This window comes from Aquila chrysaetos, unplaced genomic scaffold (genome assembly GCF_900496995.4).
Source record: "Aquila chrysaetos chrysaetos unplaced genomic scaffold, bAquChr1.4, whole genome shotgun sequence".
NCBI classification, from domain to species: Eukaryota; Metazoa; Chordata; class Aves; order Accipitriformes; family Accipitridae; genus Aquila; species Aquila chrysaetos.
Window position 1 is genome coordinate 1 of NW_024470344.1, and position 24466 is coordinate 24466.

Genomic DNA, 24466 nt, shown 5'->3' on the forward strand with positions numbered 1-24466 from the left:
CTACAGCTCCCAGCATGCCCCGGGAACCACCAGGGCCCCCGGCAGCCCCGCAGGCCCCAGGACTACAGCTCCCAGCATGCCCCGGGAACCACCAGGGCCCCCGGCAGCCCCGCAGGCCCCAGGACTACAGCTCCCAGCATGCCCCGGGGCGCTCCTTCCTGCTGCCTGACCCTGCAGCGACACCATCCCCGGCCCGGCCCCGCCGCCCCGCAGGCCCCATGGCCGCCTCCCCGGGGGAGGAGGAGGAGGAGGAGGAGGAGGAAGAAGAAGAAGGACAAGAAGAACAAGAAGAAGAACACGAAGAAGAAGAAGAAGAACAAGAAGAAGAAGAAGAACAAGAAGAAGAACAAGAAGAAGAGAACAAGATGAAGAGGAAGAAGAAAGAAAACAAGAAGAACAAGAAGACAAAGAACAAGAACAAGAAGAAGAACAAGAAGAAGAACAAGAAGAACAAAGAAAAGAAGAGAAGAAGAACAAGAACAAGAAGAACAAGAACAGAAAACAAGAAACAAGAAGAAGAACAAGAAGAACAAGAGCAAGAAGAACCAGAAGACAAGAAGAAGAAGAAGAACAAGAAGAACAAGAACAAGAAGAACAAGAAGAACAGAAGAACAAGAACAAGAAGAACAAGAAGAAGAACAAGAAGAAACAAGAGCAAGAAGAACCAGAAGAACAAGAAGAACAGAACAAGAAGAAGAAGAACAAGAAGAACAAGAGGGGAAGGAGAAGGAGAAAGAGAAGGAGAAGGAGAAAGAGAAGAAGAAGGAGAAGGAGAAGGCGGGACAGAGCAGCAGAGAGAGGGGGGGACAGGGCGGTGGGCTGGCCGGAGAGGGGCAGTAGCAGGACAGAGCGACAGAGAGAGGGAAAAGGCGTCAGGAGAGCGGAGTGACAGAGAGATGGGACAGGGAGCAGGAGAGAGGGACGGAGGGGAAGGGTGAGAGGAGAGAGGCAGGGAAGAGAGAAAGAAAGGGAGAGGCACGGGCAGAGAGCAAGGGAAGGATGGGAAATAGCCCAGAGAGACTGAGAAAGAGAGGGATGCGGATCAGGACAAGGAGGGGGAGAAGGACAGAACAGCGATGGTCTCCAGGATGGAGACGGCGGAGGAGCAGAAGGGGATGGGGAGCAGGACGGAGGCCCAGAGAGAAGAGAGAAGGCCCACCCAGCTGAGCAGGGGATACAGGCAGGAAAGAGGGGCCAGGCTGCAGGAGAGAGAGGAATGAGAAAATACAGACAGGGAGCGAGAAAGAGAAAGAAAAAAATAGTGGAGAGAGGGAGGAATTAAAAAATGGGGGCAGGGAGCCAGACAGAGTGCGGTGGGGAGAGACCAAAAATAGCAATTCTGGGCAACTGCCCCCATTTCTTGAGCACTCCCCAGGAGCTGCATTACCGGGAGCCTCAAGGAATGTGCTGCCTGCCAAAGCCCTGCCCTGGGCCCAGTCCTGTGCCCTAGTATTGGTGAAGAGCATTGCCTTGCACAGTGGCAAGGACTGAGGGAAGAAGAGGACAGCTGGGGGGGGGAAAAATCACCGAACTGGTTTTTGGTTTTTGTTTTGTTTTTTTTTTTCTTGACGGTTTTGCTTTTAAAAAGAATAGTATTTAAGCTCTAATACAAACTGCAAGGAAAAGGAACCAGGGGTACCAGTCTGGACACATTTAAAGCCTGAACCCATTCAACAGCTGCACCAACCACCACTCCTGCTGCACACACTCCACCGCCTGCCTGCAGGTACAGGCAGCCGCCCTGTTTCTTGCCCAGGCATGGCAGCACCAGGCAGCTCAAAAAAATGTGCTGCCTGCAAAAACTTGAGCACAGCTTAATTCTGGTCAATTTTTCCTCTTCTTAGGCTGGGTTAAAGACTCATCCATCAAGTGGTGGCTCAGGACCATGCCGGGGCAAATGGCACTGCTTTTCTGAATCCCATGGCAGCGATGGGCAAAGGAACAGGTTGTCAAATCCCGGGCCTGGGTACATGTGTGGGTTTTCAGGGTCACCCCTGCCCGATTTTTCCCAGTGAAGCCCCAGGCAGTGCCAGCCCCGTGCTGCAGCCCAGGGCTGAGGCTCAAGGAGCTGGGCGAGCTGGACATTTCCACAGGTGCTGCATCCTGCTGGGCACCCACCCACCAGCTGCTGGCTGCCTGGACTTCCCCGTTCTCTCCATCTCTGCTTTGCTGCCAGTGCCAGGTGGGCCACACCCAGAACAGCCTGCCTGCTCCCCACAGCCCCACTGCCCGTCTGATCTGCAGCTCATACCGTGGTGTCCACCATGGCTACAGCTGATTTGGGGTGGGGTTGGTGGCAGGATCCTGTCTTGTGGCAGCATCCTGGGAATGGGGCTAAGCAAACCCCATCCCTCCTTTTCAATCTTTGTCCCCAGGGAGAACCCAGTGGAGATCCGTAGCGTGCGCTGGAGAGCGTCCTTCAGGGAAGGTGACAAGCCGATTGCACAGAGCAACGCTGAGACCCACCTGACAGCCAAAGGCGCATGGTGGCCACGGACGACCCTAGGTGAGCTGGTTCTCTTGGAGGCCAAGCAAAGCAGCCTTCCTCTGCCCTGGTTTGTGAGAATATGGAGCAGCGCAGAATGTTCTCAGGCATCCAGGCCTGAGGAGGGTTTTCCCAGTGCCCCCCATGAGAGATCCATCCTCCCAGGAAGCATCTCCCCCTAGAGCCAAGGCCCGTATCTAGCCCCCCCGAGCTGGGTACGGCTGTCCTGAGGGGTCTCGCAGGGATGGATGGGGTCATCTGCCTTGTAGCTGTGACACAGACATGATGAGCTGAAGCCCTGTGGCCATGGTTGGCTGGTTCAGCGTCTCCAAGTGCCTTTCTCCCATGGAGCGTTTAACCCAGGCACTTTTTCAGAGTGTGATGGATGATGTGAAGATGGATGCTGGTGATGTCCTGGTGGCTCTGTCCCACTCCACTCGAAGTTTTGATGTCTGAGATCTGGGGCCACCTGCAGCTCTGCTGGAGATGTCCAGGGAGTTGTGTTCCATTGTTTGATACCTTAGGGCTACAATGTGCTCGGTTATGGTATGCTGTTGTTACAGTGTGCTAGGGCTATGGGATGGCCGGACTACAGGATGCTAGAGTTTAAGCAAGTTAGGATTAAAGCATGTTACCGTTATGGACCTGATGTGGGTTTGTTGGCCCTGGGTTCTGGAGTTGTTATTTTTGCCTTGTCTTGTGTTCTGGGTGGTCTTTTTTTTTTTTTATTGAGATTCCTTTTTTATCTTGTTTGTCTTTTCAGGGTTTGGATAGGGGCCTTTGGTTTATGTATGTTTCTTTCTGGTTGTTTTTTTTACTGTTCTGGTGGTTGTGTGTTGCGGTTTTCTGTCTCAAACCACCATTTGTTGGTCTAATAGGTCTGACCAGGTCGGACAGTGTTACTTCTGGTGCAGTCTGACCCATTTCCAGTGAGTCAGGAGGTTGGTAGGTAGGTAGGTTAGGTATGGAGGACTTGGAGTCAATGTGAACAACTACCAAATGACTAATGGCACTTATCCCACTCATCCCTACACAATTCTGTATGCTAGGACTTTACCAGCCATAGTCATGGACTCTGGGCCTGTACTGTAGTGAAGTCAAAGCAGGTATTAAAAAAAAAAAAAAAAAAAGAGTGCTTTTCCAAAATGCTTACCAGACTGAAAACACCAGATGGCTGTGGGCAGGTGGGAATACACAGAAATGGGCCGGTCACTCAGAATGAGGAACAGTGATGTGGGTACAGCTGTAGCACAACAGTTTTTCAGGCCTTGAGCAGCACAGCAAGGATTTTCAGGCAGCAAGGCCAGCTGGCAGGAGTGTGTGACCAGCTCCTTCTGAGCGTGGAGATGGCCGTGGGAGAAGACCTGTGCTGTTCTTGTTGGTGTTGTAGCAGGGGGACAGTCAGTGGGAAACTGCTCTCGGGGCCTGTAATTGGGAGGTGTCGTCTTGGTACTCGGTGGGAAAATGACATGAGGGAGGAGCTAAGTCATGAAAGGCCATGTTAACTGTATGTGAGAAGTGACAGAAACAGCTTCAGGGTGTTAAGGAGGCTGTTAGTTGTGATTAAGGCAGTGAGTGAGGGTGATCCTTGTAGGAGCTGTTCTGAGTGGGTCAGAACAGGGCAAGACTGTATGTAAGGACAGAAAAGTTGGCGATCAGAACTCAAGCAGGAGATTATTTGGGCAGTATCTGGTGAAGTCATCCTCTTGCACATGTTGTGTGCAGACTGCGTAAGGCCTGACTGCTGGCGAGGAAAGGAGTGTGCTAGGAGTGTTGGAGTGCAAGGGGAGTGCCAAACAGGGAATGGGGATGGAAGTGGTCACAGACTCATTTCTCAGTTTTCAATGGGCTGTCTGTGTACCCCATGTAACTCACTTGCCTTCAGAAAGAAGTGCCACCCTTCTGGTGAAAAGAGGGAAAAAAAGAAAAAGGTAATGTGTGGGAGAGCAAGAACCTTGGAGGGTGATTACCATGTTTTAGTCTTACCATTCTAGAGTTTTAAAAACATTTCCTTGAAACACTTTCCCAAAAGAACAAGGCATGACTTTCTGAACTAGCTGTTTTCCTAGGAGCTGCATCTGAGCTAAGCCAGATGATGAGAGTCTGCCTGCTGTTAGTCACTGAGGCTGATGACAGATCACCCAGCAGTTTTTGGCAAGGACAGAACAAGATAGATACTTAATGCTTTTCTTTTCTGTGCTGATCATCATTTCTGGAACGTGTCTTGCATAAGTTTAGTCTTCAGGTTTTGCAGGTTGTAGGTTTGGCAGGATCTATTGTGTCATTAACATGATGGTAATAACAAAACCCGGTGGGATGGGGTTAAGAATCGAAGGGTAAAAGTGAGAAAGAAACTTGTGGGTTGACATAAAACCAGTTTAATAATTGAAAAGAATTTATTTTTTTTAAATTGTAAGGAAAGAAAGAAAACCAACAGAGAGAGGAAATAAAATGCAAGAAAAACAAGCAGTGCACATGAAAACAATTGCTCAGCAACCCACTGACCAATGCTCAGCCAGTCCCCTGAGCAGTGGCCCCCCTGCCGCCCTCCCCCCAGTTTTATTGCTGAGCATGACGTCATATGGTCTGGAATATCCCTTTGGTTAGTTGGGGTCAGCTGTCCCAACTTTGTCCCCTCCCAACTTTCTGTGCTCTCCAACCTACTCACTGGTGGGGCGGGATGTGAGGAGCAGAAAAGGCCCTTGACGCTGTGTAAGCACTGCATCAGCAGTACTAAAACATTAGTGTATATCAACACTGTTTCAGCACAAATCCAAAACATTGGCCCCATACCAAACTACTGTGAAGAAATTAACTATCCCAGCCAAACTAGGACAGTACGGCATTTTGGTATTTCATATAATTTACAAGAGTGCTTGAGCAGTTTAATGTTATGTTGAGGGACTAGTAGCTATGATAGCAGAAGAAAGTGAAGACAAAGAAGATGAAGATGGCAAAGATACTCAAAGCGTTATAGCCTTTGGCAGCAGAAACATGTTCATATAACTGTTAAATGGCAGTTTTCTTTCAATGTATTGTTCTTTTCAAAGATTTACAGGTGACGTTTTGCTACTTTCATATCAGAATTTAGGGATTTTAACATAAACTTCTCCACTGAAATGTAAAGTGACCAACGTATCCTGGAAAGAAGTTGTAATTGGCATAGCCTGGATAGTTTTACTCTTGTAGTTTACAGTTCTACATAAAACGGCAGGTGTGTGTTTTTTCATTTGTGCTGTGCAGTGATAAAAAACCCCCAGAGACAAACACAAAAACGCTACCCCCTGGAACATTCCTCTGAAATTAGAGTGTGGGTGAGACATATCACATTTTCTGCTTCTTCCACTATCCTGCTTCTCTCTTAAACTTCTTTGTATCACTATCATAAATTCCTTGCTTACTCTAGAGCCAAGAAAATATAAGTTTTTTTGGGGGGCCGGTCTTCTCCTGTCAGGTGGGAAGAGATCCATGTGGACATGCTCAGGTCACAGAGGCAAAAGGACAAACAGGTGGGTGTGTGGTTCGTGATGGTTCTCCCTTATCATCAGTGCCTGTCAGTCACGTCAGGGAATAATGCTTTCGAGGGGTTTCAGATTGGTGGTAATTACAGAATAATTATATGATTGTTCCCCGACAGTAGCCTGAGAATATGAGAAGAACAAAGATTTGGGGGGAGAGAGGGTAATTTTAATTAGCTGCAAGATTTTTTACAAGGCAGCTTTTGTGGGTCAGTGACGACGATGATGGAGGTGGTGGTGCTGAGATTCTGTAATGGATATTCTTTTGTTGTGGAACTGAATCCCAAATCACCCTCTGACAGTCTTAGACTACTGAATCTGGGAGCATACAGACAGTTTCTTTTCTTAACAACTGAAAGTAGTTACAGGGAGATCCCTGTTTGGAAGTCTTAGTAGTTTTGGGGACAGAGGCCAGTTGGGGGCTGGGGCCCTCAGGGGAGGGGGCTGTTTCCTGCCCATGTGCCCTTGGCCTGGCGCTCACAGCTGGGAACAGGGCTTTCCAAAATCCTGCTGGAAGGAGCCAGATGTGGGACTTGTGGCTGAGCTGGGGGACAGGGAGCACCCCTGGACCGGCCAGCCTCAGGACCTGCGGTAAAATGTTGCCTTCAAATCAGCTCTTCCAGCAGGACATGCCCAGGAGTCACTTTGATTGTTGCTGTTCTCCTCAGGAAGCATGGTACGCACCAAGCACACCCAGAGCTGCGCCCATGCCAGGAGAAGACTTCAAGCACGGGCAGGGCTGATGCGACAGTTTCCCACCAGCTGTTCCAGCTCCAGAAGATGCATGGTAAGATGCCACAGAGGGAGAGCAACCGGTTGTCACTTCTTCTCCAGGAAGAGGATTTAACAGCGAAGGGAGGCAGGACAAAAGGGCTTTGGAAGTCCAAAGTGGCATCAGGCAGCTGGCAGCAGTTGTTGTGACAGCAGAGGAAGAAGAGAAGGAGATGCAAGTGACCGGCTGGGGCAATGCTTCCGAGGTAACATCTGCCACACAAACACAGAGAAAGATGGAGGCATTGGGAGGTCATGGAATGGGTGAGAAAGGTGCCTGGGCAAGAGGAGAGCACGGGGAGATGGGAGGCAGCGATGGAGATAGAGGGGGAAAATCCAGGGTGTTGGAAGTGAGGACGCTTCTGCTGTGCAGAGGCTTTCTGTAAAAGCTCTGAGTTCATGTACTGGCTTTGGTTTTCCCAGGCTGTGCTTTGTTGAGCCTCAAATGGGGCTTCTGTTCTCGTCCAGATTTTTGCTCTGAAACTATTCAAGTGCTGAGGACTGGGATTTTCCAACAGCATCATATTTCTCTTTGGGCTTTGTCCCGATCCAATGTCGGGGAAGGTTTCGATATGATCCCAAGAGCGAGATTAAGACACAAACAAGGTCAAATGCCGTATAGTCAAAAGAGCTTTTATTATCAAAAGTATCAAAAGTGGAAAATGGTGGCGATAGGATAGAATGGAAGAAAAGGTAGAAATTAAACAAGCAGTCAGGATAGGATTGCTAGGATAGTCACTACCACGGATCCAGTGGCATCCCATTGGTCCTCAGGCAAGTAGTCGGTGGTGGGAGTTGCAAGGAGGGTCACCACCACAGATCCAGCGGCGTCCCGTTGGTCCTCAATCTTCAACTCTTTGGTGGTGAAAAAAGGCTGCCACAGCTTGTCTCTACGGGTTTTTATAGGGCATATTTCAATGATGTCATGCGCTGCAGGTTTCGTCTATCACAGGACCTTCGCGTGATGGACACCAGATCAGCTCCAGCCCCGTTCCTCCCCTGGATGCCTCAATGGCCTGGTAATCATCCTTATGGACAGAGGAATGTCCTGCTTAAACAGGCCATCTTAGAGACAAAGGGCTCGAGATAAGCAGTTCACAGTTCCTTGAGATGACAGCCCAGTCCCTCACACCTAACAATCTTTGAGTCAAATGGTTCAAGATAACAATTCAGTCTCTTACAGGCTTCCTGGGGAGGGATTGCAGGCATGCAAGACCTGTTGGTGAGCTCAGTCTTATTTTGGGATGCTCTCTATGGGACAGGAGGACAATTGCTTTGAACTGCCTATATTTCTGGAAGGATTACCTACATTTACCTTCCATCTGAAATACTGCTTGGTGCAAGCTGTTGGTTTTTTCTTTTAAAAAAGGGGGGGGAGGTGTGTGTGAATAGCTGAGTGCTAGTATACAGTGATTTACCTTCCCCTGCTTAGAGTAAATGGGTTTAGGATTAAAAATACCCATTTTGTGTTAGAAAAATTGGTTCCCTTAAAGATTCAAGTGCTTGCTGATGGACTCCTGGCTGACAAAATCTCTTTTCAGCTTGCTTAAATATTAAACAGTTTTTAAAGTAGTGTTCGGATTATCTCGTGTGATTTCTTGCAATTAATCATGGTTGTCTAAAGCATACTACTAAAGCGTACTAAAGTGTTTTGGTTGTTAAAAACTAGGATGAGAAGTTCATAGAAACATCTTCTGTGTCGGGTTTCAGTGAGTTCAAGCTATTGTGTTTTGGGTTGAGAGTTTCTGATGTTATTTTTTCCTCTTTCGGAGGGAGATGAACATGCCCATCTCACCCTCCAGGAGCAAGGATGCCATGTCCGGATTCAAGCCCATGCCACCCTCAAAGCTTGCATCCTTGAGTTGAGCGTGGAGGGGCATCACCCTGCGAAGGTTTGGTGTGTTGTAGCAGTCAGTGCTGTGAGGTCTGGTGGGTGGCAGTGGGGTGGAAGCAGCTGTTGGGGGCTCTGTCATTTGCATAGCCCAGCCCCCCCCCGCATGCTTCGGAATGTCGGGGTCCCTGTGGCAGTTTTTGAATGGTCCCTCCCAGTTGGGTCAACGGACCCAGCGCAGCCAGTAGATCCCGCTGGAGCTCCTCTCTCTGGCATAAATCCCTGGCATTTGGGCTTGAGAAGAGGTAAAGTTGGAATCTCCAGATCTCCTTAGATGACCTTCAGGAGCTGTGGGCTGTAGGTGGGGACTGGCTCTCTTTCTCTGGACCAGTGACTGCTCTAATTGCTCATAGGAAGTGGAAGAGCTTTAACAGGTGAAATCTGTCATTTCCCTTCTTCTGGGGATTACGGGAGCTGTTTTGGAGGCGAGGGAGATGTAAATTCATGGTCTTGAGCCAAACTGGATAGAGCAGAGGTGGACTGTAATTTGTCTGACCTCAACTGTGTATCTGTAATGCAGTTGTAATCGTCCCTGCCACAACTGGCATGAGGTCCTATTTTGTTTTAAAGGAGATATAGTGAATAAAATCAGTGAATCTAGTGCACGGTCTTTCTGACCAAATATATAAGCATTTACTTTAGGATAAGATAAATAGTACCTTGAACTCACTGGTTATACTGACTTAACTCTCTGTTGCCTAAAAATGGGACCAAGATTGACTTGGACATGGGTGTCTTCCTGAAGAGACATCCACATCTGAGAGTCAGATGAATCACTCCCCAGTCTCCTGTGTTCCTCATCAGGTCTCTGACAACTCTGCTGTTAGTCCTTATTGAAGCCAAGTACAGTCTTATTTATTTATTTATTTATTTATTATTTATTCATTTATTTATTTAAAACAGAAAGGAAATTCAGTCTTAGACATTCAGTTGCAGAAGAAAGTTTGTGTTTGAAGATCACGCTTGGATCTTCGAGTAGGTCTACTTAGATGCCTTTTCCTCTTCTGTTCATCCCTGATAAGCTTAGGCACTCTCTGTCCTGTTTCTGAGGACCACTGCCCAAGGTGCCTAGCATTGCACAGGGAGATTCTGTATCTCATTTTGCACTGTGCATTTTGTTAGCCATCAGGAATGAAGTATTTTTAGGACATAAGCTAACTAAATTGCACTCAAGTGAAAAAAGTGCTCTATAACTTCTGAGAAATAATACTGGATTATAATCAGAATATAAATATTTGGAGCAAAAGATGCTTAAAAAGTTAGGTAAAAATTATGAGCATAGTGCAATTTTTTTAGTTTGGATTTTTATATTTTAGATTTAAAGTTTGAATGTAAACAGACCTGGTTGAATTGATGGAAAAACATGTTCAAATTGCCAAATATTTCTTTCAAACAAGAATAAGCAAAGGAGCAGCTACAAAGAGTGTTTCGGCTTTAAAGTGTTTCGTATTTTTGAACCCAAATCTCCAAGTTTCTGTTAAATTGAAGTGGCCTAGAAAAACAATCTTTTAATTCTGTGTCACCAATTTGATGATCCACCCCCTTCTAAAAAATTATTGTCGATGTTGCTTAGTAGAGACATAGGCAGTTAGTAGTTGGGCTGTGGCCTCTCCAGACATGCGTCTCGTTTTGTCCAGAAGACTCTCAGGCTGCAGCAAGTGCCTGGACGTCACAGCGAAAATCAAGGATCGAAAAAAGAACCTGCAAGTTACAAAGGAGGAATGGGCAAGTAAAAGGCGAAAGCCTGAATCCCATCTGTCCTAAATAATCAACTGCTCGCCTCTGGACTGGCAGCACAGGTCACCAGCAATTCAGGGTCTTGGGCACAAATCTTCTGCAGTTAGGTACTTACCTCCTTCCTCAGACAGGAAGAAATAAAAAATAAAAGGAGATTCCTGTTCTTTAGTTCAGTGAAGGGAAAAGAAAGTTCTATTTAGATCTGTTTGCCTCTTTTGGAGGATGGACTTTAGCACAAAGGCGAATAGTGCCCTAGTAGCAGGCGGCTGGGCAGGCTGAGGTGATGCAGGGAGTCTGCTCCCCGGGAAGCTGTTCCACTTTGTGTAATTTAGGAACTGTTGTATTGGGGGTTTGAAGGCGAGTTCCCGGCAGGCACATCATAGCTTCTTTGTCTCTGTCTCTCTCTGTCCCATTAATTGTCCCAATACCACTCCGGGTTTACAGAAAGTGGGTCACCCACCGTGAAAGGGAGGTTCTGTCCTCAGGATGCCTGCAACCTCGAGCTCAGCCTTGCGCTTGGTCGGTGAGAGAGCCATGGCTCTAACTGCAAATTTGAGTGAGCAGCGAGTGCGCAAGCCACTGGGCTGCTGGACAGGGTGAGACCTGTGCCAGCCAATTCATCTTTTAGCTCCAAATGCCTTTTGATAGAGATGCAGGTTTCCTGGGGATTGTGGGGACGTGCTCCTGCGTCTGGAAAAGATGGCTGAGTTCCTGGCATAAGAAGGGCACTGTGGTGTAGAGGTCAGAGTTGAGGCAGGTATGGAAGATGGCAATAGCTGTGATCTTTAGTCATAAGAAAATATTTTTGTATATTCAAGTAGGTTTTTTTCTCTCCTCTGCTAATCCAGTGTAGAATATGAGCCAACAAAGAGAAACCAACGCTGTACACACTGCACACTCTGAAGTATTTGTTTTAAAATATGTGTGAGGTCAAGCTAGAACATGCTTTGCAATTTGTGTATTTACTGCAGTGAATTTTCTGCTCTTCCTGGCTGTCTTCTGTGGTTTTCAGCCTTCCTCACCTCCACAAAAAGAGGTGCATATGAAAGAGGCCATTGTGCATCTTCCCTTAGGAGACTTCTTTTTTGTGCTCTGCTTTTGAATTACAATCTGTATTATTTATGCCAATGTTTAAAATAGCTTTCTGATTCCCTGGTTAAAGTATTCTGAACCTACTCCAGCTACATGTTACTATGCACAGCTCCCACCAACCATCAGTTTTTATTTCAAGTCATTTTTCATGAAGTAACACACATCACAGCCAGAATCCTGTGTTGCTGTTACATGGTCTTCTTTACAGTTTTTCAGCTGTATTCCTCCTCCCCATGATAAACAGTGTTGCCTGGTCAGAGTTCTAATGTTTGAAAGTGTCTTCCAACAGTAACAGAAGAAATGGAATCTCTTTGCAGGTGCTGACATAGATGCTGTTTGTGTTGCTCCTAGACATGTAGAAAGATCGGATCTTTCAGTCGTTCTTTGAAAAACTAAAACATCAAGAGGAAATAAAAAATCTAAGAGTGAGTAAGCTCTCTCCTTGATAGATTGTGCAACTCCTACAATAAGAATATTCATGTTAAAGACTCACATTGGTAGTGATTGTCTTACAAAGCAAAATTAAAAATGGAATTGTTTCTGAGCACCTTCTAAAATACTGTTTACGCAGCATGAAAATGAATGTTGAAGTCAAGCTTTTGGTTCCCTTCCCAAATGACTGTACATCATAAGAATCTTTGTGGTTCACTTCTCCCACACCCATGGTTTGGGAATGAGTGGGCTATAGTTTCAAAAAGCAAGGTTGTCCCTAGGAGCCTTGCTTTCATCTGAGCTGTAGTAAGGGGCTTGGAAAGAAGGTAATCGCATGCAGGAAGAGGAAGGGTCAGCCTGAGAACTAAGGAAGTTGAATGTGATGTGGAAAGGTTTCTGTCAGTACGTTTGCCATGGTGTTCCTCTGGATGTACTTTAGGACCTCTAATTCATTCTTCTCTGGTCCTGTTCTTCTCTGGCTACTCAGCCTGAGACTTTGTAGAAGAGATACACAGTCAGCTTTACGTAAAGTTAATAGGAGCTGTGCTGCGAACATGCAAAACTGCCTTGTAAAATCACCCTCAGGTGCCTATGTTGTGTACCTTGCATATAAAACCGAACTCCTGAGAAGTGTTTCTCTCAGCCTAGTCTTCCTTGTGCAGACATTTTGAAAGACTTCATATGCATAGCTAATGAGCCTTCGTTTAGATGACTGTCACCTGAAAACAGACTCAGCGGGCTGTGGCACAGTTCTAACAAGTGGTCTGCAAAATTGAAAACTGTTCCATAAGGTAGCCGATAGCATCTCAGGCATGGTAGAAAATAAAAATACAGGAGGCTAGTGCACGCTGTTGTTACCGAAAAGCTCGGAATGAAGAACTTATCAACACCAATTTAGTGTAGATAAGCAGACACTTCTTTATTGACGGCCAGGTGCGCGGGCAAGTCCTCTCACAAACCACGCACACCTGTCACCAAAACAATACACCTTATATTAAGACTTATTGATGCATATTCATTAGATTTCCAAGAAAAGTTATACATATTCATTAGACTTCTGGGACATCATTAGCATATGTAAATGTCCTTTATGCAGGCACAGTGAAGGTCTGTGGTGGTCCTCAGGAGTCCTCTGGTGGTCTTTCATAGTCTTCCTCACTCGTCCGCTTCTTGACCTCTCAGGTGTCTCCAAGCAGCAAACTGGTGTCCATAACGGTTTCCTTAGTTTTTAAAACAAACACTACAAGACTACCAATCTTTGTCAAAACTTCTGTGGTTAAATGATTTTGAACAATACTTAAATTCTTACGGTTACACATTATACATTTTCTAAGCTCCTAAGTTCCTAAGGCTACATTTCAAACTTAACACTCCCATACTTATGCTTCACAATTTTCTACTTTTTAGTCAAACCAAACTCTTTTATAATCAGATTTTAATTTCTTTATCTTGTTATCTAAGTTCTGAATGTTCCTATTAGATGATTTTAGCCAATTTCTCCGGCCTTGGTACTGGGCTATACAGGGGATTTCACAACAGGTACTGGTTGGGGGTTAAATGTATAAAATGCAACATACATATGATTTTGCTAAAATATTAAAATTAAATATGATTAGTTCTAACTAATAACAAATCAATGACAAATCAATAACACTGTCAAATGTGAACAGAATTTTCTAGATTTCTCTGGATGTTAACCGTAGTAAGATAGCTATGGAAATCTCTTGCTTTTCTTCCTCACCACCAAGGTAAGTACCTTCCACCCTCTGATACTGATGGCTCATTGTGCACTGTTTGTTCATTAGAATACATGATCAGCTTCTGAATCTCTTGGCTAAATAACTTCTTAAAGCTAATATTAGTACCGTGTTAGTGGTATACTGCTTGCAGCTTATTAACAGTTTTTTTGGTTTGGAAGCAATTCAGTCTTTATACTGAGTAGTTAGCAGTGTAAATTCTGCATTTGATCATAGTTTAGGAGAAACATAAAGTAGCAAAACATGTTTTCTTACACAGTTATCCTCTCCTTCACAGGCAGTTGAAGATGTATATGTACCAGTTGTCAAGTTTGAGTTTGATGGCATAGAGGTAAGCATTTCATTTTTTTTTCTTTAAGTGAGTAAATTTTTTTCTTGCTTTGGAATAGGATAACTTTTCCAGGGACCTGTGACTGTGCTATTTTGGACCACAACCTATCCCAGGAGAATACGTTGCAGTAGAATGGGAGCTCATAGGAAAATAAGCTCCTAGGAAGCCTGGCAGGCATGGGAGCATCAGGGACGTCTTTTTCTAAACCTGTGCTGTAGACCAGGGTAGCCTGCTTGAATAGCATTTATCGCTAGGATCGTGCAGAGTGGAAGCAGAGGCGGTGTCCTTGCTAACTCTTCTTAGCTCTGACAAGCTAGGTGTCTACAGAGGGATTAAATGTTTTGCTGCAAATCCAAAATGAAGTGGTTGTGGGACAAACAATCTGGAAAATGGAAAGTAAAAGTACTCATTTGACTCCTGCCTAGGTTTGTCAGCTGCAGCAATCCTGCTATCTTGAATACCTCTTATACAATGTATAAAGACCTGCATGCTGTAGTACCTAAGCAAGTTACTGCTTGGTGTCACTATCATGAAGACATTTATTCAGTTACCTTTTTGTGGCTTTTATCTGGTACAGACATTCACAGAATAATTTTCTTGCCTCAGACTGTACTAAAAACCGGATACTTCGGGATCAAAAGGGCTTAGTGCACAAAGAAAATGCTCTCTCCTTTGCTGAAGTATAGTTGAGGTGATAGAACTTATGTCTTCATCTATGATTAATTTTAAATTCCCTTTTAATTCAAATTCTAAATCTAGAGTAATCTTTTTCAACTTAGAAAACCCTCTTCCTTTCTCTAGCTTAAAAAGAAAGGGGTGATGCAACGACGGTTTTGTACATAAAATATGGAACCTCTAGAAATTTTATTGAGTCTTCTGGCCAATAAATCTCTTGGGACATCTATCTGTAGTCACATAATTCTAAATACAAATGATAACCACTCTTTTTAGACTTGACTGACTGTCCCCCACCAGTGTGCTGTTTGCAAACTATGTGGCATTCTAACGGTTGGCACTTTTTTCCTCTTAAGATTGATCTGTGTTTGCAAGACTGTCTGTGCCAACTGTTTCTGGTAATCTTGATCTCAGAGATGACTCACATCTCAGAAGCCTGGATATAATATGTATACGGAGCTTAAATGGTAAGCATATTTACATATCTTTAAAAAGAAAATGTTACTAAAATTGGTATGGAATGCACATTACACAACCCAAGTTTCTGTACAAGACACAGAAACTGATCCCCTGTATACTTGAGATCTGAGGAGGTGGCAAGTGAGCTTAAATTTAGATGTTTCAAATTGTGTGTTTAGATAGACCTGTGTTTCATGTTTCTTTGATCAGGGTGTATGCATTGTTGTAGTTTGCCACAGAAACTGCTTCAGATGAATAGGTAGAGCACTTGATAGAGAAGAATGTGTGGTAATTCATAAAAAAAAAAAAAAAATTAAATACCTGAAGCCTAACTTGCTCACTGTTTAACACTGACTGGTTTAATTGTTCCTGGCTGTCAAAAGAAACCTAGCTTTCGGCATCCTGTAGCAGGGCCTTATTGAAAGTTGTTGGCTGTAGTCTGAAGTATGAAAAAGCTGTTGAGGGCACCAGTTACCTGACGTGATACTGAATGTTATGTGTAATCTATAATTTTTAAGGTAATACAAAGCAAGTAATCCAAACTTGTTTTCGTAGACTTGAAAGATAAACTGTAAGCTATTGATCCAGTATAGCATAAAACCGACTTGTACCTGTTACTAGGAAGTTCTGTACTTCAACTTTTTTTCTTACAGGTTGCAGAGTTACTGATGAAATACTACACCTAGTGCCAAATAAAGAGAACGTCTGGCTCACGCTCTGTGCAATTAAACTGTGGGCAAAACGTGAGTAATGTGATTGTTTGTGATCTTTAAACTTTTCAGAGGTGCCTCATGCTGAAAAAATAATAGCATTAGAAGTACTCAGCTTTGGATAGCTGTTTAAATAACAGTTTTTAGTTTAAAAACTGTTTTTTAGTTTATATTCAAGGCCTGTCCATGGGGTAGATTCTGTGTGTTTTTTAATGGGGGTAGAGTGGGGAGAAGAGGGGAGTGCCTGCGAGACAAGGCGCTGCATGGCCTATCAGGAACCTGACTACAAAGGATAAAAATGCCAAGTGAAGTATAAAAGCTTGATACATAAGGAATAAGAAAATACCATTTGCACATGTGACCAGAGCAAGTGCTAGAAGAATGACAGAACCTTTTTTTAAGGGAAGTTGGAGTGAAGCAGTAGCTGTAGCAGTGTAGGCAAATTTCAGAGTAGCAGTATTTTGGGAAGTGGTGTGGTAATGATTCTTTTCTCATTGCTATAAGGACCAACAATTTTGGCCTCGTTGCACTGCGAAAATAATTGACTTTGAGACTGAAGTGTACTAGGTATTTTATAGATTGTGAAGCTGGTACTGTAAATTTGAAGGAATATACTTGGGTATTGAAAGACTACAGGCTAACGACAGTGTATCCATTGTAGGATGTGGCATTTACTCCAACATGCTGGGATTTCTTGGTGGGGTTTTCTGGGCCGTGCTAGTAGCAAGAACGTGTCAGCTCTATCCACATGCTTTGGCTTCTACTCTGGTTAACAAGTTCTTCTTGTTTTTTTTTCAAAATGTAAGAGCTATTTATGACTATTTTAATTTGCAGAAAATAGTTACACTTTTTGAGGTAGTTCTTTATATAAGGTTTACACCAACAATGTTCAATCCTACCCTGAATTACATGACAGAGTTCTAAATGGACAGTTAGTTACTGGCTTTTCTTACATAGGGAGTGGCCAAAACCTGTATTGCTGAAACAACATGAAGAGAGCAATCTTAATTTACCAGTATGGGACGCTAGGGTATGTAGACATTGAATTCAGAAGCCTTTAAACTTTCTTCTAACCTAAGCTGCTGGTGCTGAGCACAATTGTTTTAACACCATAGGTGAACCCATCAAACCGATATCATGTAATGCCTATCATCACCCCAGCCTATCCACAGCAGAACTCTACATACAACGTATCTACATCAACGCGAGCGGTAATGGTAGAGGAGCTCAAACATGGTAAAGTTCTTTCCATGCTTATTAACTGAATAAAAAATATAGTTCTTGCTATATGAAACCACATTATCTGAATTGGTTATATTCCGCAAGGTGTTCCGCCCTTTTAGGCAGAAGAGTTCTCTGGGAAGTATACCTGTTGTAGGCAATAAGGGACCGGTTTTACAATGAACGTTGTAGTAGACCTGCGTTGTGTCAAGGGAATTCCTGCTTTTTGATCTGTCAATTACTGTTCAAAACCTTTATAAGATAAAGTTTATATCATGCTCTGCTAGTCTCAAAAAAAAAACGGTAATAAGATTTTGAAGCTTACTTGTAGGTCTTGCGGTTACAAATGAGATTCTCCAAGGAAAATCAGACTGGTCAAAGCTCTTTGAACCACTGAACTTCTTTCAGAAATACAAGTATGTATGAAATCTGTTATCTGAACTTGAAATTATTTACTTACTGGTTAGCATAGTGAGTTTTAGCTTGCAGTCGAAATAGAAGATGGCATTGATGTTTGTTTTTCAGAAACTGGAGGTAGTCATATGAATTTTGGTAAGGATAAGTATAGGGAAGATAGAAAAACTGTATGTGTTATGCCACTGACACTGCTTTTATTTAAAAAAATCAACTCTGATACTTAGAATGTAGCAGAATGCAATTCAGAAGGATGTAATCAGCTTTTCTTCAGTTAATACTGTGCTGAATGCAGGATATAATCTGTCTTGTCCGGAAGACATATTCTATACATTTAAGGCAGTTTTGGTTTCACTTGAAGGAATATAAAGTCCTGAGCTAGGATATTAATTTTTCTTTTCTTCTAGACATTATATTGTGCTGACTGCTAGTGCCTCTACTGAAGAGCATCACTTAGAGTGGTAAGTCTTGCTTCGAATGTGGGTTCAATACATAATTGACAACACAGCCCCACTTTGAAGAGCACTGTTGTAGAGCCTTTGAAGACTTGGTTTCATAACTTTTTTACTGGATATAATATTTAATTTAAGACTACATTGCACTCGGTGCTAAGTTGCTCTGGTTATGTAGTCAGCCTATTCCAGAGCCTACATTTCTCCAGTGAAGTGAAACAAGGCTGTTTAATCTGGGTGAAACCTAGCCGTCTGCACAGAGCATCTGAATGCTGATAAATAGTATTTACTAAGTTTTAATCTAGTAGTGTGCTCAGGCATCTTATGTTTAGTGCTGAAAATTATCATTTCAGCACACTTGGTAGTCAATAGGTAAACTGCAGGAGTGCTGACCTACTTTGTGAAACGTAATGTGAGATCCACTTCAATTGTAGTTAGAGAAAATGACTGCTTATGACATGATATTTGTCAATGTCTCAAGGGATATATGCCAATAATAACTTGTTTAACCTATGTGAATGGGCTGACTAACTGTGAATCTTGAAATAAGGGGAAACGGTGAGGAATTAAGGTACTGTGATGTGTGTGGTGTTCTCACTCTTAAGGAATGAGTACTTTGCCTGCTTTGCTCAAGTAAGCAAGCAAAATAGCTCTGTGTAATAGACCCCTGTTCTGAGGGCACCTTGGTTATACTTCAAAGTTTGGCTTGCGCTTTAAGGCAAATAATTTAATTCTTGTGCTACCTCTAAAAGACATCTTATTTCATGTTTAAAAATAGCTCTAATAGGTAATAGCTTTTACCTGAACTTTTTAATGTGTTCACTTAAAAATCATGTCAGCTACAGCTTGATATCAGTCACAGTTAGGTGTACAACAAGGAGTTATGGGCAGAGGGCTTAGAACCAAATAGTTTTTATTGTGCAATGTTTTTAAGTGAACAAAGCTTGTTGTATCTCAGAATAAAGATGAGGAAAGTTCTGGCTCCAGTAAAAGCTGATGTTTTTGCAGTGACAGAAATGGCAGCAAATGGGGTTTAGTTTTGCATCTGGGAAAATGAAAAGCAGAAGATAAACTTGCTTCAGTTTGCTGTAAGAACAAGTTTAGTTCACCAACTCTTGAATGGATTTGGGAATAGATGGCACATCTCTGTTGTTCATCAACATAAGATACTTTTGAAGAACGTGCAGAGTTCTGACTGCTTTCAAAGCTAGCAGTGTTTTAGGTTAAAGGGTAAAATGCCAGTACTTCATGCCAGTATTTATATGAAGGGCCTTTGTGGTCATGATACATTTCTTGGGTAAGTTTCTGATGAGACTGTGTTGACTAGGTAATCTGTTTATTAAAGGAACTATGTTTTTCAGTTTGGCTGGAAAAGGGTAAACTCTTTTCACAGATCAATCTGCAGGAAGAATTGCATCTTTACTCAGGTGTAACTGAACAGTTGTGCTTGAGCCTTTTCTAAACTCTTCTCCTTGATCTTTGGGGTAAAAAGGAGTTTTGCTGCACTTCAAAATGCAGCCAGAGGTGCTGGGAATCTGCTTCTTGTTGATATTTTCATCATAGGCTATATGTTGAGGTGTTGTATCTGACCTGTTAAGAGTACAAGTTAAACTTCTGTACCTCTGTCACTGGAAACATCTCAAACTACAGTGTGTGTGATATAAATATCTAGTATCTGCTCAGCTGAATGAAACTTACTACTTACTGACTGGTTAGCATTTTGGTATTAGCATTGTATTGTAAAAAGGTATATAACTACTGTGCTGGATACAGTTAAAATGAGTAAATGTCTCATGTTCTTATTAGGATTGGCCTTGTCGAATCTAAAATTTGTGTGCTGGTTGGAAACTTGGAGAGGAATGAATTTATATCTATTGCCCATATAAAGCCACAGTCTTTCCCTGGCAACCGAGAGCTTGTAAACAGTGGTTTTCATTACTTTTCTGAAATCCAGTTTGGCCAATGTATTGTACCTTGTTTATATTTATTCACCTCAGCTTATCTGTGAGAGATGTTCAGTTACGTACCTACTGTTTTGTAGGTATGAGGTCTGAGAGGCAAGGTTCTGAGCATGTGGGATCTTTTTAAAGAAGGGAGAACTTCAGGGAGGAGTTCTTGGAGAACTTAAGTGTGGGCTGACTCTAATCTTTAACTGCTGCATACAACTAAACTGTTTTGCTTAATCCCTTCTTGAGAGTAGATACTAGCATCCAAATAACTGGCATCTGTGCATAAATGATAGATTTGTGAATCTGTCTTTTTAGGAGTGAATATGTGTCAATGTGGTTTCTTGGAATCGTATTTAGGAAAGTGGAAAATGCAGAAAGTGTTAATGTTGATTTAACGTGCATTATACGGTCATTCAAAGATACAGGTAAGCCTATATTTTGCTCTAGTCTTGTAGGGTTTCATTTTTTTATTCTAGTGCAAGTTGCTTCACAAAGTGAATTGTGCTTCCTTCTGGTATTAGCTATTAGATATTTCTATAGAGCGTGATGCATAGAAGATTAGCCTTAAAAACATACTATTTTGACACTTTGGCAAAGTAAGTCCATCTTGAAACAAAAGTGTGTACTACAGTCCTATACCATATACCACATGTGAAATAGCTCTGCAGATCATCGTAAACACTCAGAAAGGAACTGCGATTCATGCGGTCGACAGTCAGATGTGAAGCCAGGAGACGTCCAGTTGTCAGTTGCTGAATTTTGAAAGTGGGAATTAACTGCATCAGACTCTAAAATAAGTTGTTGATGCCTCTTGAGAGTATTTTTTCCAAAATAACAGTTTGTGTATGATACCATCCCAGAACTTTGAAAAGCAGTGAGTGGTCACATTGTAATGACATGCAGTCTTGCATGTAAAGCTTCATGTTCATCTTCCATTATTACTTTTGATAGATGTAGAAATAAAGTAATATTGCAAGTGTTGTTAGATAATGCTAGAATAAAGGGGTTTGGGGGTGAGCAGTTCTTTGAAAGTATAGGTCTTTTCCACAGTCTGTTTACTTCTTCCCAAGCTGACTGCTCTTGTGCCTTTCAGAAGTGCATGTGTGCTGTCAGGCTCATGCCTTGCTATCATAATGACGAACTAAGGAAATCAGGTTACTCTTCTGAAGTGACAAGTGTGTTTGGACAAAAAGTTCTAAACAGTGGACTCCTTTAAACTCTTCATCAGTGCAAACAAACATTTATCCATGGTACCAGCATGAGCTGTGTGTTGTGTTGCTCAGACAACATGAGTAAATGCAGTAAAAGCTGACCTTCTTTTTAGCTCATGCTTTGGGATATGAGAAGGACACAGAAAAAAGGCATCAAAACTCTTGTCTGAGTTTCAAGCCAGGTGGGGTGACTTCCTCAGACTTGCACTCTTCTCTGAACTGATGCTTGTCTTGTACGTTAGATCTAGTGGCGCTGTGTTTCAGTGTTGTGGCAAATGCAAATTATGTCAACAAGGTTTATGTACTGCTAAGAGGCTAGAACTAATGTTAAATCCTGTATTTCTATGCACAAACTTTATTAGCATAGCTGTGTGCTCTTAGTTTAGTGAAGCACAGCCTGTAGTATGTTTCAGATATAGGGATTGAATCCAGAGAGATTGAACAGAAAAGGTATTTCTGAGAGGTGTGATATCCTTTGGCAAATGTGGGAGTGACCAGTAGTTATGTGCAAGAAAGCTTTTATCATATGCCTTGACTTTGAGAGAATATTTTTAGAGGGCAAAGATTAACTTCAAGTTGATGGGCTCAAGAGTAAAAGGCTCCCTGTTTGGAAGGCTTTTGTTAAATGAACTTTATCTCACTTTTACATAAAAACATTATTGAATTTACTTTGAAGCAACTGTTCATATTAGTGTGAATGTTCATATTTGTGCTTTTGTTTCACTTCTAGGTCTCCTGTAGAAAGACTTATAAGCCTTTTGGGTTTTGTTGCATGTCCTTACTTTGATTCCCACTCTGTATGTTAGTAAGCTGACTTTCCAGTTATGATCACGATAGGCTTGTTAAACTTATCTAAATTTGACTTAATTCTGTAATAACTGCTGTGCTAGTATAGCATATTTAAGTTGCATAAAAGGTTGTTTGCAGGCAGTTAAGAAAAAATGGTTTAAATTGTAGTGGTTCTGATAAGTCAGATGTCCCTAAAATCCAGTCTTTCTTGGACAGATAGAATTTTAACACCTAAATTACTGGAAAGTTATATGATGTTACAAAACTGTTACGAAAAAACCCACAATCACTGCTGTAAATATCAAATTAAAAAAAATTAGTCTGAATCTTGAGTAAAGTGTCTGGTCTCTCATCAGCTGTGCACATTTGGGTTGATTCAGAAAGTTGTCTAGATCTATTTTCAAACAGAAAACTAAGGGTTAAGGACTATTATCTCCTTCAGGCTAAAAATCAGCTCAGATGTGAGCTGCGTGATTTGCAAACCACAGCTGTAACTGAGCACATAAATGCATATTTGAACTTAAATAGCTGTTATGTATCTGGTCTGTACTGGATATGAAATGGGCATCTTAGGTCACGTTCATCTTGAGGCAACTTCTTGTTCTTTGTTTGGGCTGGACAGACTTAAAGGCTTGCTGTTTCTAAAGAAACCATATGTAACTTTGACAAATCCCTAATGCAAACATTCCCACTAAGCTACAACACTAAATTTCCTGTTAGCTTACAGCCAGGCTAACTACCTCAATGTGCTAAAGGAAGGTATGAAGATTGAGGCAGCTCATGTGAAGAGAAAGCATCTCCACTATTTTTTGTTACAGAAAAGAAAGAAGGTATAATAAACATTTGGCTCTTCTGGCAATATTTTTTTTTTTGCTTTAATAATTACTTGAAGACGTCATTATTTTTGTTGTTGTTTCAGCAAAGCATGCCAGGTACTAGTCAAAATGTTCGTGGGCTTCAGTGCAAAAGGACTTCTTCAGATGGAAGCTGTTTGGACAGTTGCAGAGACATGGACTCCAGAACACCAGATAATTCCTCTTTGTTACGTAAGGTTTTTAAATTGGACACTTCTACAGAAGAGAGAGAAAGCTTAGCACCATACCCTTAAAACTGTGAAGAAGCTGCTTTTTAACTGACTCACAATGTGAATGAGGTCTAGGATTTCTTGTTTGAATCTATGTTGTTCATAAGCATGTGCTGGGCTGTAATGGCTTCAGGAGCACAGCTGTCATCTCCTTTGGGCACATGGGGGGAGACAGGTTAAAGAAATCCTTGAAAAAATTAATGTAATGATGTACATGAACACATATAGGAAGAAAGAAGAATGTGATACCAGAGAAATTATTTGGTCTTGAATGTGGATCCCCTTAGGTTAGTGTGTAACTTGAAGCCAGAGTGTTTTATATATAGGTAGCTGTTCTTTCTAACAAAAAGTATGATTAATGCCAAGCAGTATTATGTCCTAATGAAGTGCTGATCTTGATTACAGAAACGCTAGACTTGGTGCAGCAATATGAGAACTCGGGCAGTAAAAGTGTCTGTCACTTCCTGGGAAGTCTGTTCACAAGCTACTTCAGCACAGGAGGAATATGAAATCTTGAGAGTAATAGCCCAAGACTACCAAATGTGTAATGCCTGCTGTGTTCAGACTGTAGGAGTAGCATTAAAAAAAATAAAATTGAATGCCTGTATGGGTAGAGCAGATACATTCATGAAAAGCAGTACAGAGTGCTGGATTTACTAAGCTGGAAAACAGTACAAGTACATAGAGACTCACTGAAGAAAATGCTTAAGTTTAAATTTGCAGTCTGAAGTTCAGCAAAATGAAGATCTCATGCTAGATTGCCTGGGAGTTTGTTGGTTTGTAGAGCTGTGACAACAACCTAAGAAGATAGACACTTGTCTTGCATGGACTTTCTGGAAATGAAATGTATAGTATTTACAAACTAGCATTTTATAACTCTAGCATCTGATTTTTACAGAAATGCTGTGTATCAGAAATCTAATGGTACTAACAACAGAGAGAAGATACTTCATGTAGTTGTGCCATCAGTGTCTAACAGACTCTCCATTCCTGTTACTGATTCAAGTATGTATTGAAGTAGTGGGTGGAATGCAGTCTTTAATTTCATGGCTGAACTCTAAAAGCTCGGTATCTCCTGCAGAAATGGAGGCTACAGTTGCAATAAGAACATTGGGACCTCCAGTTGGTTGCACCATTCCAGGACATAAAACAATTTCTCAACTCAGAGCACATTTTGTCCAAGGACAGCGTGAATTAAGTGGGACTCCGATTACAGATCCTAAGAATGCTGCACCTAAACGACCTTGTTCACCGACCACTGAAGGACCTCATTCACCTACATCAGAAGAATGCCCCAAAAAACCAGTAGACAGAGAAAAGGTAAGGAAGGAGGGCTAGGCCAGGGAGGGATTGAAGTAGAATTAGTTATTGATGTACAATGAATGACATAACTGAGAGAAATGCATATATACATCCCCAGTGGATTCAGGAATCTAAATTTAAGCATAATGATAGTTTTACTAGGATGTAGATGTGAGAAATTGTCTT

The 24466-nt window shown here is 42.4% G+C and overlaps 1 protein-coding gene and 1 long non-coding RNA gene across 4 annotated transcripts; both read left to right on the top strand.

The window, feature by feature from the left end:
* The first annotated feature begins 6962 nt into the window (after positions 1–6962).
* LOC121233080 lies at positions 6963–14009 on the top strand. The gene is made up of 3 exons (XR_005931862.1): positions 6963–6980; positions 11812–11919; positions 13961–14009. It is a non-coding gene; the product is annotated as an uncharacterized LOC121233080 (long non-coding RNA).
* Positions 14010–15053: 1044 nt separating this feature from the next.
* Positions 15054–24327, top strand: LOC115337558 (poly(A) polymerase gamma-like). Of its 3 annotated transcripts, XM_041121696.1 has the most exons (11): positions 15054–15156; positions 15802–15891; positions 16816–16888; positions 16974–17094; positions 17411–17495; positions 17901–17954; positions 20210–20319; positions 22615–22724; positions 22814–22922; positions 23877–23983; positions 24060–24327. In XM_041121696.1, the coding sequence occupies exons 4-10, from the start codon at positions 17001–17003 to the stop codon at positions 23933–23935; spliced, it is 621 nt and encodes a 206-aa protein (XP_040977630.1). In that variant the 5' UTR covers positions 15054–15156; positions 15802–15891; positions 16816–16888; positions 16974–17000; the 3' UTR covers positions 23936–23983; positions 24060–24327. The 3 variants fall into 3 exon arrangements, with proteins under 3 accessions (XP_040977630.1, XP_040977631.1, XP_040977629.1); XM_041121697.1 differs by lacking the exon at positions 16816–16888; XM_041121695.1 differs by lacking the exon at positions 16816–16888 and having other exon boundaries at positions 15835–15891.
* Positions 24328–24466: the final 139 nt, after the last annotated feature.

Excerpts from the sequence above, each read along its gene's own strand:
- LOC115337558 (XM_041121695.1), top strand. Across the intron at positions 15,892-16,973 it reads AATTAAACTGTGGGCAAAAC|GTGAACCCATCAAACCGATA; the intron begins GTGAGTAATGTG and ends TTAACACCATAG. Across the intron at positions 17,955-20,209 it reads GAAGAGCATCACTTAGAGTG|GAGTGAATATGTGTCAATGT; the intron begins GTAAGTCTTGCT and ends CTGTCTTTTTAG.